The sequence below is a fragment of the Anastrepha obliqua genome, chromosome 3, assembly GCF_027943255.1.
Source record: "Anastrepha obliqua isolate idAnaObli1 chromosome 3, idAnaObli1_1.0, whole genome shotgun sequence".
Classification (NCBI taxonomy): Eukaryota; Metazoa; Arthropoda; class Insecta; order Diptera; family Tephritidae; genus Anastrepha; species Anastrepha obliqua.
Window position 1 is genome coordinate 128,013,721 of NC_072894.1, and position 14,637 is coordinate 128,028,357.

At 39.5% G+C, this 14,637-nt stretch overlaps 3 protein-coding genes across 7 annotated transcripts; 1 reads left to right on the forward strand and 2 right to left on the reverse strand.

The window, feature by feature from the left end:
• Window positions 1–5,499: 5,499 nt before the first annotated feature.
• Window positions 5,500–6,880, forward strand: LOC129241022 (tubulin polyglutamylase complex subunit 2). 2 transcript variants are annotated; one of them, XM_054877141.1, is made up of 4 exons: window positions 5,500–5,680; window positions 5,791–5,958; window positions 6,013–6,575; window positions 6,635–6,880. In XM_054877141.1, the coding sequence occupies exons 1-4, from the start codon at window positions 5,611–5,613 to the stop codon at window positions 6,794–6,796; spliced, it is 963 nt and encodes a 320-aa protein (XP_054733116.1). In that variant the 5' UTR covers window positions 5,500–5,610; the 3' UTR covers window positions 6,797–6,880. The 2 variants fall into 2 exon arrangements, with proteins under 2 accessions (XP_054733116.1, XP_054733117.1); XM_054877142.1 differs by having other exon boundaries at window positions 6,654–6,784.
• Window positions 6,837–7,917, reverse strand: LOC129241023 (viral IAP-associated factor homolog). Its single transcript, XM_054877143.1, has 2 exons — window positions 7,746–7,917; window positions 6,837–7,628 (listed from the first exon to the last, which is right to left on the reverse strand). The coding sequence occupies exons 1-2, from the start codon at window positions 7,749–7,751 to the stop codon at window positions 6,912–6,914; spliced, it is 723 nt and encodes a 240-aa protein (XP_054733118.1). The 5' UTR covers window positions 7,752–7,917; the 3' UTR covers window positions 6,837–6,911.
• A 912-nt stretch (window positions 7,918–8,829) lies between these two features.
• Window positions 8,830–10,752, reverse strand: LOC129241024 (alpha-endosulfine). 4 transcript variants are annotated; one of them, XM_054877147.1, is made up of 5 exons: window positions 10,380–10,752; window positions 10,133–10,226; window positions 9,532–9,621; window positions 9,341–9,457; window positions 8,830–9,278 (listed from the first exon to the last, which is right to left on the reverse strand). In XM_054877147.1, the coding sequence occupies exons 3-5, from the start codon at window positions 9,595–9,597 to the stop codon at window positions 9,105–9,107; spliced, it is 357 nt and encodes a 118-aa protein (XP_054733122.1). In that variant the 5' UTR covers window positions 9,598–9,621; window positions 10,133–10,226; window positions 10,380–10,752; the 3' UTR covers window positions 8,830–9,104. The 4 variants fall into 4 exon arrangements, with proteins under 4 accessions (XP_054733122.1, XP_054733121.1, XP_054733120.1 ...); XM_054877146.1 differs by having other exon boundaries at window positions 10,133–10,290; XM_054877145.1 differs by lacking the exon at window positions 10,133–10,226.
• Window positions 10,753–14,637: the final 3,885 nt, after the last annotated feature.

Below are 14,637 nucleotides of genomic sequence, written 5' to 3' on the forward strand. Positions count from 1 at the left end.
CTTCCGGAGATATGGACAATGAAAAATTGCATTTATATGGGAGGTGCCAAGCCCCCTTTTTCGTTTTTCTCAGTTTTGTTGGAGGTGTTAGGGATTAACCTCGTATAACCCCTTACCAAATTTCAGTAGTCTAACGTAAATAATTCCAGAAATACGGACTGTTACAAATTCCATTTGTATGGGAGGTGCCACGCCCCCTATATATATCAAAATATTTTTTAGCCCATGACCATCCCGGTAAGGTATCCAGTTCGTGTTTCAAATTTGGTTACGATCGGTTAATGCGTTTAGGACGCAAGTCGATCTATAGATACATACATAATTTGAATTTTATATATATAGATACAATGTAAATTTACATATGTATTTACAACCTAAAAAACATGCAGCGCTAGCATCAGAGGCTATCAGCTGGCCGTTGAAGGGATGATTTGTGTTAAATTCTTCTCAATAGGTCGCAATCTTTTAGAAAGTGATATATGGTTTTTATGTTTTCCTCAGTTGGGCTGGAAAGGAGGGAAATAGGATCCGTATTAGAGTAACATTCTCTTTTATCTCGAAGCATTGGGCAAAATTCTAATAGGTGGAGGACAGTTGCTGTGTCGTTGCAAAATGGACAGTTATTGGTTCTTATGCTACCAAGGAGGTGAGCATGCGTAGCTATTGTGTGTCCTATCCGGAGACGTATGTATGGAGTGAGAAAGTTAGCTGGAATTGTTGAAGGATATACTGGTTTGATCCTTGCTGAGTTGACTATTGTATACTGATGATTATAAGAAATCCAATCGAGTGCCTCTTTTCATTGATGAGACGATATATATCAGATTTTGTAAAGAAGTTGAGTGTTAATGTGGGCGCGTTAGCTGCATCTTTTGCTAATTCGTCTGCGTAAAAATTTCCTGTTATACCAGTACACACTGGGCCAGAAGACCCGAGTGAGTGGCCAAAACTCTTTTTTCTTAGGAAAAGGCCATAAAACCGATTAAAACCACGTTTATTATAGTTTTTCAACTCTATGAATGCGAATCTGAAGTCAAAATTAAAAAATTCAAAATGGCGGATCCAAAATGGCGGACATGAATTTTAAAAAATCCGTATTTTTGCTTCAAACTCAGAATCTAGGGGTTTAGAACAATGCACATTACGAATATAATGTCAACTTTGAGAAATTCAAAATGGCGGATCCAAAATGGCGGACATAAAATTTAAAAAATCAGTATTTTTGTTTCAAACTCAGAATCTAGGGGTTTAGAACAAAGAAAATACGTCTAGAATTAGCTGTACTCATACACCCAGGATACACCGCGGTGCACCGCGAGGAGGATTCTAGTACGATTTAGTATCCTAATTTTTTTTTGTAATTTTTGTAATTTTTAATTTTTTTTTGTAATTTTTATTTTTTTTTTGTAATTTTTGTAATTTTTAATTTTTTTTTGTAATTTTTGTAATTTTTAATTTTTTTTTTGTTGTAATTTTTGTAATTTTTAATTTTTTTTTAATTTGACTTAATTTTTGAATCTGCATTTAAGCTCAATTTATTCAGAATCAGAAGTTTCTTCTTCTGATAGTTCAAGTTCATCTAGAAGTTTGTGAACGTCATTAGACGCAATCATTTCATGATCGCGTTCGGCCTCTGTTTCATATTCCGATTCATATTCGTCTTCATTTGCACTGGCACTGCTATGATCATTTTCCATATTTTGAGTATCTAACAAAAGTAACTGTTTAACTTCTGCTAAAAGTGGTAAACGTCTTCTGTTATTAGCTCTAGACAACCTGTTCATACTAGACAGTAATGGATCAGAAGTATCTAGTAATCGATTAAAGAGATCCTCTAAGTTTGTTTTCCTATCACATTGTCTACTGTGCCTGAGTCTGAAGTTTCTGTAATCTTTGTTTCTCGATTCAGATGCCTCTTCTCCATATACACCAATTGGTAAAGTACAATGTCTTATTATTTCTCCAGCATGAATCAAGATTTTATGAAGAGTTGCTGGCATTGGATACCAAGGATACAAGGTAACATACAAGCTTGCAGTGGTTAAGCAGAATTCTTCAAATTTTTCTGTGTTGATTGGTAGCTGACAAGAAAGGCAAACTAAAATAATTTTCAAATTATTTACGAACTGGCAATCAATCTTTAAGCATTCAGCAAAAATCTCTGCATTTTGAAATGCCTTACGTGCGGAATTTCCGTTGTTAGTTGTACCAGAACCACCTGCTTTTGGTATATCAACTAATAGTCCCAACTTTTCACGTAGAATTAGTGACTATGAGCTCCTGTGTAAAACTACGACGCAATTATTTTTCTACTATGACTCTGACTGTTGCGCAGTTAGAGTCATAGCTTGGAGTCCTAGTTTGACTTGTGCGCTATCAGCTCTACTCTGTAGCTGACAATGTTTAACTACATAGTTAGAGCAGAGCATTATTTGGGGTACTACTGCTGCTCTGAAGTAGTAAATGCAAACACTAAATTAAACTCGATTTTCCCTCGGTAGTTTTGGCTCAAACCTTAATGGGTCAGAATTATTTGAGATTTCTCTCACAGTAATATCGATATTTCAGACATGTTTATGAAAAGGCGCAAAAAGGCGCAAAAAGGCGCATATATACCTTATTTAATACTTCTTTACGAACAATTTGGCATAAAATTTAACTCATTTGATAGGGGAACTTCGGGGAACTTTGTTTTCAAAGTAAGTCATGTATGAATAAAAAACAGATTTTGTTGATTAAATGTTAAAAAAAAACTTATTCAACATAAATACACATGGTTTCAATTATAAATTATTTTTTGATATCCATAAAGAAAAGTTATGGACGATAATAACATCTTGAGTAGTATTTTTCACAACAACTTATTGATAAACATTGTTGGAAAGTGTTAAAAATCGAACTAAAACTTTGACTTTGAACTGTTACATAAAAAAACTAATTGATAAAAACTAATGAAACTTCATAATTTGGTGTAAAAAATTACTCAAAATAAGATGATGTTATAAATTTCCTGTTTAAATTAAGTCGAAAATTTTTATTTTTGGCCACTCACTCGGGTCTTCTGGCCCAGTGTGCAGTATGGCTAGGAACCCACATTAGCTTAATTTTCTTTTGATATAAAATAAGGTATTCTCTAATTGAATTAATGACAGTAGTTTGGTTATAGCAATTTTTTATAGCTTGAAAACATGATAAGCTGTCGGTACATATTACATACTTTCCAGAGTTTTTAGAAGCATGTAGAACAGCGTGAAAAATTGCGGTGGCCTCAGCAATAAATATAGAACAGAAAGGGAAAAGCAGCCCATAGGATATCGGCTTACCTTTCTCGCTAACGACAGCAAAAGACGTACTTGAGTTCTTAGAGCCGTCCGTGTAAAGAAATCTCCAACTATTATGTTTCAATTCGCTCGCGACTACTCGAAATTCAGCGATATAAATCGCATTAGGAGTGATGTTCTTAGGTAGGCGGACTAGATTGTCTATAAAAGATTCTTTGGGCATCAACCATGGTGGATGACAAAGTTTACGTAATTTAGGTGGTTTTAATGGCAAGTTATTTGCCAATTTTTGGCAATCGGATCCGTGATGACGATGAAAACAAAACTTTTCGTAGCATGTTGTTGGAACCAAGAATAATCCTAGGATAGAGTTTCATAGTACTGTCTTCCATGTTATCCCTTAGTGAGGGAAGACCAGATTCAGCTAATAAATTTTTTATAGGCGATGTTGGAAATGCACGAAGCGATCTTCTTATAGCTGAATGATATGGTGCAGCAAGCAGTTTGAGATGGTTATTTGAGTGATGTCCATAAATTTCAATAGCGTAGTTTATTACGGAGAGTATTAAAGCGTTGACGACTTGAATTAATAGAGCTGGGCCAATGAGCGAGCGCTTACATGATAGGTACTTAACAATATTTGAGTTTTTAATAATTCTATTCTTATATGGCGGCCGCCGTAGCCGAATGGGTTGGTGCGTGATCACCATTCGGAATTCACTGAGAGGTCGTTGGTTCGAATCTCGGTGAAAGCAAAATTAATAAAAAAAAAAAACATTTTTCTAATAGCGGTCGCCCCTCGGCAGGCAATGGCAAACCTCCGAGTGTATTTCTGCCATGAAAAAGCTCCTCATAAAAATATCTGCCGTTCGGAGTCGGCTTGAAGCTGTAGGTCCCTCCATTTGTGGAACAACACCAAGACGCACACCACAAATAGGAGGAGGAGCTCGGCCAAACACTTAACAGAAGTGTACGCGCCAATTATTTATTTTTTTTTTTTTATTTCTTATATACTGACAGTGATCTTTAAATACATACTTACTATCTAGAACTAATCCAAGAAACTTAAGTGTAGGAGAACATGTAATATTAACATTATTAAATGAAATGGTTGGAAAATTACAATTTTGTTTTCTACAAATGTGGAATGATTTAGATTTAGAATACGATATTGAAGCGCCTGACGAAAGGGACCAAGATGATAGCTGGGAAAGGGAGTCTACAAAGGAAGATGATATGGAATTCAGGTCGGAAGATTTGGAAAATAGGATATAGCTGGTGACATATATTAGGAAAATTTGATAAAATAGAACTAATTTCGTCGAATGCTATGGTGAACAAAATAACTGATAACGGAGATCCCTGAGGAGTTCCGTTATCTAAGGGAAGTGTGGAAGAAGATGTATCAGAAATAAGAACTTTGATTTTACGTTTATAAAGGAAAGATTTTACGAAATTAAAAACCCGGGGTCCTACCTTCCATTTAATTAATTGTCTTAGAACTACGTGTATACCAACACGGTCAAAAGCCTTTTCAAAATCAAGCGAGAGAAGGGAAACGTGGTTTTTGTTAGATAGAGCATCACAAATGAAGTGGTCAAGGTACAAAAGAGCATCGATTGTGCTTTGGCCTTTTTTAAAAGCAACCTGATTAGAGTGAATAAGCTTATTAAATTGGAGGAACCAGGAAAGCCTTGTAGCAACAATTTTTTCTAAGAGTTTACCTAGGCAAGGAAGAAGAGAAATAGGACGCTAGCTGGTAACTTCGCAGGGAGATTTGCCCGGTTTTAAAATTGGAATGATAGCGCTGGTTTTCCAGACTTGAGGGATGATGGAGGTTTGAAAAATATTGTTGTAATGTTTAAGGAGTCTATTGAGGAGAAGAGGGAGTAGGTGTTTGATGATGGGATAGGAAATTTTATCTAAGCCAGGAGTTTTACCTTTCACAGAAGACAGGGCAAGATGGAGTTCAATTGAAGACAAATCAGAGTCGAGATATTTGGCTGAATGTGATAAGGGAGGAGGTAAGTAACTATGGGAGAGAATAGATTTCTTGTTAGAAGAGTATACAGATGAGAAATTAGAATCAGAGGAGATATTAGAAAAATAAGTGGCGAACTCTAAGAACTATTATATGAATTTCTTTCAATTGTGTTACATTTTTCATATTCACTCTTTGAGTTACCCCTTCACTGATACCATAAACGTGCATTTATAACTAAGCAGCAGTAACCTAGCGACTTGACAGGACTATTTTCATATTTTCATATTTTTACACTGATCAATATTCTCAGATATTTTCTTCAAACATATTTTTGTTAAATTAAAAATGGCAAAGAAACCTATCCCAGAGGATATATTCTACGACCACTTGACATTGGGCCTAATGCGGACACTTGGTAAGTCTAAGTAAAAAATCTTAAAACGCAGCCCATCATTTATTTGTTTGATTTATTCCAAAATGTACATGTACTTACATATACATATGTACGCATATTTATAACTAAAGCCAAAATACCGCGCGTGTGCGATGTCTGCTGTGTGCCTCGAAACCCATGCGAAAAAGCGCAGGTTGTTAATTGGGAGCAACGTCACACCGTATATTTACCGGAAGATATGAAAAAATTTTACTTGTCCACAGATGGATTCCTAATACAATGGAGCTATCAGTACGCACGTATGACTTTTAAATAATTTGTTTTGATCCAATATTAAATTTACCATCCGTTAGCTGACGATTTGCGCCGTGTAGGGTATATTCATATCCCGAACCTTCAGCAAATTTCTCTTTTGCGTGAGAATGTTGAGTCATCCACTAATTCAGACTCAACTGCCCCAACTGCCTCTAGTTCCAGAGTTATAACGCCAGCTGTTGGTTGTACAACAAGCGAAGCAGGCGCAGAAGATGGCGCGGCAACAGCCATTGGAGAATCGGCGTTTGCCAGTAAAAATGGATGCGTGACAAATTCAAGTGCTGCAACAATTGGAGGAGCTAGCACTAACGCTGTACCTTTGGCACCAGGAAAAGACCGTTGGGGAAATACGTTGCCTATTATAACAACAAAAACCAAAATCTTCGAACTCAATAGCGTCAATAACGTCGCTAAAGTGTGTATGCTCTACGAGTCAAGTAATGTTAACAATCCGAAATTCTATCTATATGAATTGAATGCAAAGAAGTGGATATTCCTGGCCGATACGTTCAGCGAATACTTGCGCATGGCAATTGCCCATTTGGGTCTACCATATTGGGAACTGTGTTTCTCCAACATTGGATTACCCTCGTGGACAGAGGTAATAAATGTCGTTTGAAAATGTTTAATTTCCTTTGTCTCTCTTTACGTTGCTATTAGCAATTATTTATGCTGTTAGCGCCACATCTGCTGGAGGACTATGAGCCACGTCGCGGACGCCCAGTAGATCCTGCCCCGGAACACCCATACAATATTATCGATACCTCCGTTTTTCGAATTAAACCGAAAAGTACTACGAAAACCGAGTCTTCAAGAAAATAATTAGATTTTTTTTTATTGTAAAACACTTAATTAATAACGCTTTTACTATAAATATAAAATATTTTATTTAATCTACAATTAGTGCAAAGAGTACAAACAGTATAGCACTGTTCCTTTAGTAGAAATCAATATTTTGGCTTTCTAAATCAGCAAGCAATTTGTCTCGAATTTGCGGCCGTGGATCTTCTTTTATTTCTGTGGGAATCGCACCGACTGCTCCCAATAAAAACTCCAACTCATTAAGCGTGAGTTTCTCGCCGCGCAATTCTAAGGGACCGATGTATTGCTTCTTCAACTGGCCTTCGTGATAAATGAATATTGTTGGCAAATTTTTTTCCGGAAAATTTGGTATGCACGTAGTTGCAATGGAACGCAAAAACTTCGTTTGTGGGAAGCGACTTGCCAACTGTTGCATGTGGTGGTGTATGAGAGCGCAGAGTGGGACGCCGTTGGCATAGAGATGTAACACCACCCAAATACCTTCTCCCGCTTTTGTCACCTCGCTTACATAGTCTTGACCCGATATCTCTCGCACCATCCCAAATTTAGCTTTTTCAGCAAACGCTCTCATTTCTGCAATACGTCGTTCACGGTATTGTTCCAGCACTTCTTCGTCTTCTGAATCCTCCAATTCATCTAATTCATCCAATGTCATGTCGTCGATTGGCTTGGAATGACCATCTTCTCCCACTTTTAGATCAGTGCGTCTATTTATGGCGTCGTCCAACATAGCTTGTATTTGATCCTCTGTGATTTCAGCTTCCTTCTGCTTTGGTGGCAGAATACCTTTAGCACGGAGTACATCATTCCATTCAGTATCTTCATTAGGGTCCTATAGAGAAGAAAATAATTAAAAAACAGCTTATTTAAGTGAATGGATTGAAGAGATATTTTTAGAATTTACCCGTATATGGATATGATTTTTTTTTACAGAATTTGCTAAACTCACCTGCATTCTTTATTATCCTTATTTTATGCAGTATCGCTTATATGAAATAATTGAAAGTGATACCGCTTTTATTAATGATAATGATAAAATAAACTAATATTGATTTTATACAAAATAGAGGAAAAGCACTTCTGTGACTAATCTGCAATGAACAAATTACATTTTTCTCTTTCGTGTGCACAAATTCAAAGGCGACAGTGCTGCCAAATCATAGCATGGATAAGATGACCATTGGCTTTAAAACTATACGGGCAAAAACAATTTACGGTACCTCTTAAGATACGCCTTAATTGTATATTAGGTTAACTTGAGAATGGTTTGGGCTCTTTTACTAAGAATAGAAATAGCCACTTTGAAGGTTGTTATTGTTGTTGTCGTAGCGGCATTACTAAGCCTTGCCATAGAAGGTGCATACCTGTAATTGTTGTCTTCGAGTTACGGAGAAGACTCCTAATGTGTCTACGATGTACCCCGATTTCAGCGGGTCAACCCTGACCCCTGTGTAGCAACCCCCAAGGAAACTGCTCACTCAGCATATTACGTTCCTTAACAGAGTGCATCTCCTGAGTGTCGCTAGCGTGGTGTTTTGACAACTCTGCAGCTTCCTAAACTAGTTTTCGACACGCTGGAGTTATTCCTATAGCAGCTGATTTTACGTAGTGGAAGGGGTGGGATTTCAGACGACCAAGGACTGTTATTTCGACGATCTAACTCTGTTTATTATGTTAGTTTAAAACGCAAAAACCTCCGAACCAGCCAAAAGGAAATCGTTTACTTCGAAATTCATTTATTACATTTTAGTCGTTATTCCACCTTAATATCTTACAGCATTCAATAACAAGGATGGTGCCCGGAAGCAAACCTATTTGGAATTTATTTAAATATATTCTTGTTTTAAATAATGACGTCCAAGAATACATTTTTAAGTAAAGTGAATTTTAGATGTGCACATTGACTAATGAATGGCGCGAAAATTGCATTCGATATAAACATAATGATCGCTTTTAGTAGCCGATATTTGAATATTACTTAAAACCAGATACAATTCAAATATGTGTGTTAAAAAAATAGAATTGCGCCAAAATTAAAGAACTTAGTTTTTATTTAACTCTTATCCATTGGGCGCAATCAACAGATACGATATGCAAAAAGTAATGAGTTTACATAAGTGAAGTTTCAATCGTAGACAATGAATTATAAGAATTGGTTTGATTCTCTCTATACTACTCATAACCATTATAGTTTCGGAAAGGACAGTTGAGAATATAGTAATATTAAAAGTATAATATAATAGTGCTGATGAAACAAATTAATAAATTTTCTGCAATGTTGAGCACTATAACCAAGTTATTAATTCATTTAACTCGTCGTTTGGAACTTATTACAAGGTTGTATTATCGATGTTTTACGCGCAGGCACTGTTTCCGGTGTAGGTATTGCTTCGCCCGTGGCTACCTTGTTCGCAAAAACTTGCTTTACACCGCCACCCTTCTGTTTTGCCATTTGATAATCACCAGAATCGAAGAATTTTTGCTAAAATTGTTATACAATTGTTTACTTTTTCTAGTTGAGCATAATACGTAAGTTATACATACGCCTTTCTGTAGACGCTTTTGCAGAAAAGCTGAATGACCGCCAGGCCCGCGTAACCCTGATGGATACTTCGATTTCAATTTTTCCTCCTCGATTTTCTCTAACTCTCGTGGATTTGCCTATTGGAAACAAACAACCAAATGAGTTTATGTAAAAAGCTATTCCATAAAAAATATCTTCAAAATGAGATTACCTGATCTTGTGAATCAGATGAATCTTGGGGCGTTGTCGGTTGACTGGTTTCTTCTGCAGTACTCATGATAGTTTTACGAGAACGAAATTGCTGCAAAAAGAAACAATTTATATTTTATCAAAAATAGCATAACAATAGCTGCTATTTTATTGAAATTTACTAAAAGTCGTGTACTAAATCAAAAAATAAAAAAAGGTACAATATATTGGGGAAAATCTTACATGTCTAGACAAAATTACATATATGAGGTTAAATATTATTAGAAGAAATATAACATTTATTCAACTCAAAAAACAACAGTTACATACTATGTAGATTATTTAGTTATTAATTTATGTACATAATATATAATGCTTCCATTACGTATTTAAAAGTGAGTGTAATTGAATATGTACATATAAGTATTTGGGCTGAAAGGTGTTTATTTATGTGCAAATATTTGTATTGGTTACTCTCTTCTTGAGATGTACTTCGACATATTCAGAAATAGACTACTTTTCATCTCTTATTAAGTAATATATACATATGATGCTTCATGATTGTTCTTCAAATTTTCTGTCATCTGATATGCATTTATATTGATCTCATTGCATTTAATAACCTTTTCGCACAACCGACGAAATATTAGTAGAGCACTGCTGGTTTTTCTTAATTATTTTTCAAACTATCCATTTTAAATGTATTTCGCCATGATTCTGCGGGAAATTATCAATTTCAAATTACATGCTCACACTCTGGAAAGTGGTACAAGGACTACGGCTTTTGCACAAATTGAAACAAAACCATATGCCATGAAAAGTACGAAATTAATCTCCAGCAAATTTATTGAAATGGTATTTTTGCCATACCTGGACGATGTAAAATTCGTTGATTTATTTGATTAATTCTGTTCCTTTTACACCCCTTGTTCGTCAACTTCGTGCAACTTGCGACTGCCGCTTTTTGGGGTGCTCCGTTACTCGGTGACAATCAAATGCAAAAACCAACAGCAAAGTCGCTGAATATGCACAAAATGAAAACCAAGTGAAGTCGTGAAAAAATACAAGTGACGATTCTGCCACTTTCTAATTATTGAGATTCTCTTCTAATAAAGTCGGAGATTTCCACAGCTAATATCTGACAACTTCCGCACCACAATTTCAAAAATTATTTGCAAACAAAAGGATCTACCTCAAAAAATTTTCCGTAAAATACAAATCGGCTTTTTTCAGACAGAGTTGTATTCTGAATGGAGAGTTACTCTGGCCTTGCCACATTCCTTGGATCAAAAAATAAAAAATAAATAAATAATTGGCACTACACCCTTTTTGGGTGTTTGGATCATGAACGATAATATCAAGGCGCATCTATTCAAGGCGGTTGCACTCGATCAATAACAAACTTTTTGAAATTAGAACTGTCAAGGTAAAAGAATAGAAGAACGCTTTCCGAATTTTATTGGCATGGGATCTGGCGTTAGAATTGTCAAAGTCGCGAAATGTAAAGTAATTGTTTTTCAGAATGGCACCACCATTAGTACTCATTCCCAAGGGTGAATGAGTGAGAGAGATAACAAAATTACTGTGCATTCACAACTCAAAAACAATTTTCCGTCATTCTGTTTCACTGACAATTCTAAATTAAAGGCGAATGAACAAAAACATACCAATTCCGACAATACCTCGTCAGATTTATTCTAGCGAGGATTTGCGATAATTCGAAATACAGAACACCAAATACGCCCATGAAATTCGAATATAGTTTTTCCATCAATCGAAAATGAAAGTATTAAAGAACACAATTATGCAATTATGGTTGGACTGATTTTCGATGTCAAAAGAAGTCGAATTTCCGAAAGCAACCGTGAAAGGCAAATCCACTCACGGTGACTTCAATAGAACAGCTGATATGTTTTTTCCTTGGGGTTGTGCGTTGAATGTCCTGCATCTTTGTTGTTGTTGTTGTTGTTTTAACAGCATAGGTAGCCCTGTCAGTGTAGGCATATCATCGGTCGTCTTCGTCTAGCTCATCTAGGGGTAGGCCCAGGAAACATGCTGTTTCGACAGGTTGGGTCCAGAGGGAGAGGGGGGTTAGATGAGTTGGTTTAAGGAGGCATGTGAAGAGGTGGTTAGTGTCGTGCGGGGTACCTTCACATGCCGGACATGTGTTTGGTATGTCGGGGTCGATTCTGGATATGTAGGAGTTTAACCTGCTACACTATCCAGAACGTAATTGTGCCAGTGCTACACGCGTCTCACGGGGAAGCTGGAGCTCTTCGTCTGCAATAGGTGGTGGTTGGACTCCGATTACGGCATTCACAGGGCGGGAGTTCATGAAGGTGGTAACGGTCTCCCGGTGAATGTCGTTTATTGACTGTCTAAATACTGTCCGGTCCAGTAGGTTGCGGTCAGTTTTGCCCTGGATTTCGTCAGCGTAGTCTAGGAGGTGTCTCCTGACGTGCCTGGGAGGCGGCTCAGGCTCAAGCAGGTGTCTGCAGGGGTGAAACCTGCGGTAACATCCAAGCAGGAACTGCTTGCTGAGCAGTTTGTTGTGCTCCACTACTGGGAGCATTTGTGCCTCGTTATGTAGGTGTTGGATGGGTGACATCAGAAGGCACCCGGTCGCTGTCCGAATGGCGGTATTTTGACAAGTCTGTAGCTTTGTCCACTGCGAATCACTAGTTCCAGGCGACCAAACAGGCACAGCGTAGTTTAGAACCGGCCGGCCAATTGCCTTAAATGTCGAAAGCAACAGTTCTTTGTCTTTGCCCCAAGTGCTGCCGGCCAGCGATTTGAGGACCTTGTTGCGATTTTGGACTTTAATGGCAATTGCGGTTGTGTGCGCAGAGAAGGAGAGCAAGCTGTCAAAGGTGACACCCAAAATTTTGGGGTTATTTACCGTCGGAATTGGTGTATCATCGACTTTTGCCTTAAGGGACAGCTTGACCTCCTTTGTCCAGGTGGTAAAGAGGGTCGCCGTGGACTTGGTGGGGGAAAGTTGGAGATTCCTCGCAGTGAAAAAGCGAGAAAGGTCGGTGAGGTAGTTGTTCACTTTGGAACACAGGCCATCGATGTCATTGCCCGACGCCATTATAGTGCAGTCGTCAGCGTATGGGATCAGGGAAACTCCCGCTGGTGGTTGGGGGAGCTTCGAGATGTAGAAATTGAACAGCAAGGGAGAAAGGACACCACCCTGCGGTACACCTTGCTTAATCTTTCTCTGCTTTGAAGTTTGATCTCGAAATATCACAGATAGTTTGCGGACCACCTCTTCAGCCCTGATGGGAGTGTCGACTGATAAATATCATCTAGTAGCGTGGAATGGCTGACTGTATCGAAAGCCTTCTTCAGGTCCAACGCTACTAGGACAGTCCTCTCGCAGGGGCGGTTTTGGTTCAGCCCGCAGTTTATTTGGGCGTTTATGGCGGTAAGCGCAGTGGTGGTGCTATGCACTCGTTGAAAGCCGTACTGATGTGGGGCTGGAGCCAGGTGTTTCGTGAAGAGTGGGAGTAGGAGGACTTCAAGTGCCTTCACTACTGGGGAAAGGAGAGTTATCGGACGATAGGATTCCCCTTGGTTGGCGGGTTTCCCAGGTTTCAGTAGTGGGACCACTCTCCCTGCTTTCCACTTTTCAGGCATGATGAGAGTGGCCAGGGACAGATTGAAGACCCTTGTGAGGAATCCTACTCCCAGGGTCCCAGATGCTTCAGCATCAGCGCTTTTAATCCGTCAGGGCCAATGGTTTTCGATGATTTCGATTTGTTGATGGCCCGCTGAACCGCATCACCGGAGAAAGTAAGTGGCGCACTGTCGTTCGTCAGTTTGTGCAGCCTTCTGGTAGCACGACGTTTGGTTCTGTCGCCCGGAGGATGCAGTATGAAAAGCCGGCTAAAATAGCTCGCGCATCTCTTCGGGTCCGACGAAGTGCAACCGTTGAAGGTGATAGCCACCTTGTCGTTGTGCTTCGTCGGGTTTGACAGGGACCTAACGGTGGACCAGAGCTTACTCACCCCAGAGGTGAGGTTGCAGGTCTTCAGGTGCTCAACCCATTTAGTCCGCTTATGCTGATTTACCAGTTGCCGGATCTCCAAATTGAGCATAGCGTAGTCTAGGCGATAGCGAAAGCATAGGTCGCCACGTAATGCTATTTAGCAGACCCGCGCTAGCTATTGTTAGGTCAGGCGAGCTGCTGCAATTGCCCACTACCCTGGTGGGCGCGTCGTCGTTCGCTGTGCTGAATGTCAAGTCGTCTATCTGCTCTGCCAGTTGCTGTCCCCTACGATTATTTGGCAGGCTTGAATGCCAAAGATCGTGATGCGCATTTAAGTCACCTACAACCAATCGGTTTTCACCTCTGATGAGCGCACCTATATCAGGGTGATATCCTGCCGGGCAGCAGGTGACAGGGGGTATATATATGTTAAATATTTCGAGCTCGGAATCGCCTGACCGGACAGCTATGCCTTCACATTCTAAGGTGCTGTCCCTGCGGTCGATTCCTTCATCGATGAGACGATACTGCACAGTGAGGTGGACTATAAACGCTAGGCCAGCACCATTGTCTCGCTCGCGTTCGTGTCTGTGCACGTTATAGCCATCCCTGGTGATCAGAGATGACCTAGCGTGCAGCTTTGTTTCTTGGACCGCAGCTATTTTAATACTGTGCCGGCTCATAAAATCAACTATCTTGTCGACCTTACTCGTAAGTCCGTTGCAGTTAAATTGGAGAAACTTGAAGCTTCTCGGTGATGTCTGTGTGATTCGGGGGGTGAGGAACGCGTGGGGTTGTCTACGTTGGACCTGCTGCGCAATCCACTGTGGTTGTTGCGGCCTGATGGTGGTGGGCGGCCGCGCCTCCGGGGCGGTAGTGGGTGCAGAGCTCTGCACCAGGGGGCAGCGTAGGCAGTTGTCCACTCACGGGTGGTGCGCAGCCCGGAACATCTCCGAAAATGGAACCAGCCATTGCAAGAATTGCATTGGACTGATACCAGATTCCGAGGTATTACGGTCTGACACACGGAACAGACTGTGCGGGGGACCAGGAGCTGCTGGTTTGTCCCCGCACTGGGGTTGGAGCAGGAAGTAAGGGGAGGGGTAGAAGGGGAGTTGTGTTGCTCCGATAGGCTCC

Excerpts from the sequence above, each read along its gene's own strand:
- LOC129241024 (XM_054877145.1), bottom strand. The coding sequence starts at position 9,597 with ATGAGTACTGCAGAAGAAACCAGTCAACCGACAACGCCCCAAGATTCA. Across the intron at positions 9,458-9,531 it reads CATCTGATTCACAAGATCAG|GCAAATCCACGAGAGTTAGA; the intron begins GTAATCTCATTT and ends TGTTTCCAATAG. Across the intron at positions 9,279-9,340 it reads AAAAGCGTCTACAGAAAGGC|CAAAAATTCTTCGATTCTGG; the intron begins GTATGTATAACT and ends TAACAATTTTAG.
- LOC129241022 (XM_054877141.1), top strand. The coding sequence starts at position 5,611 with ATGGCAAAGAAACCTATCCCAGAGGATATATTCTACGACCACTTGACA. Across the intron at positions 5,681-5,790 it reads GGGCCTAATGCGGACACTTG|CCAAAATACCGCGCGTGTGC; the intron begins GTAAGTCTAAGT and ends TTATAACTAAAG. Across the intron at positions 5,959-6,012 it reads ATGGAGCTATCAGTACGCAC|CTGACGATTTGCGCCGTGTA; the intron begins GTATGACTTTTA and ends ACCATCCGTTAG.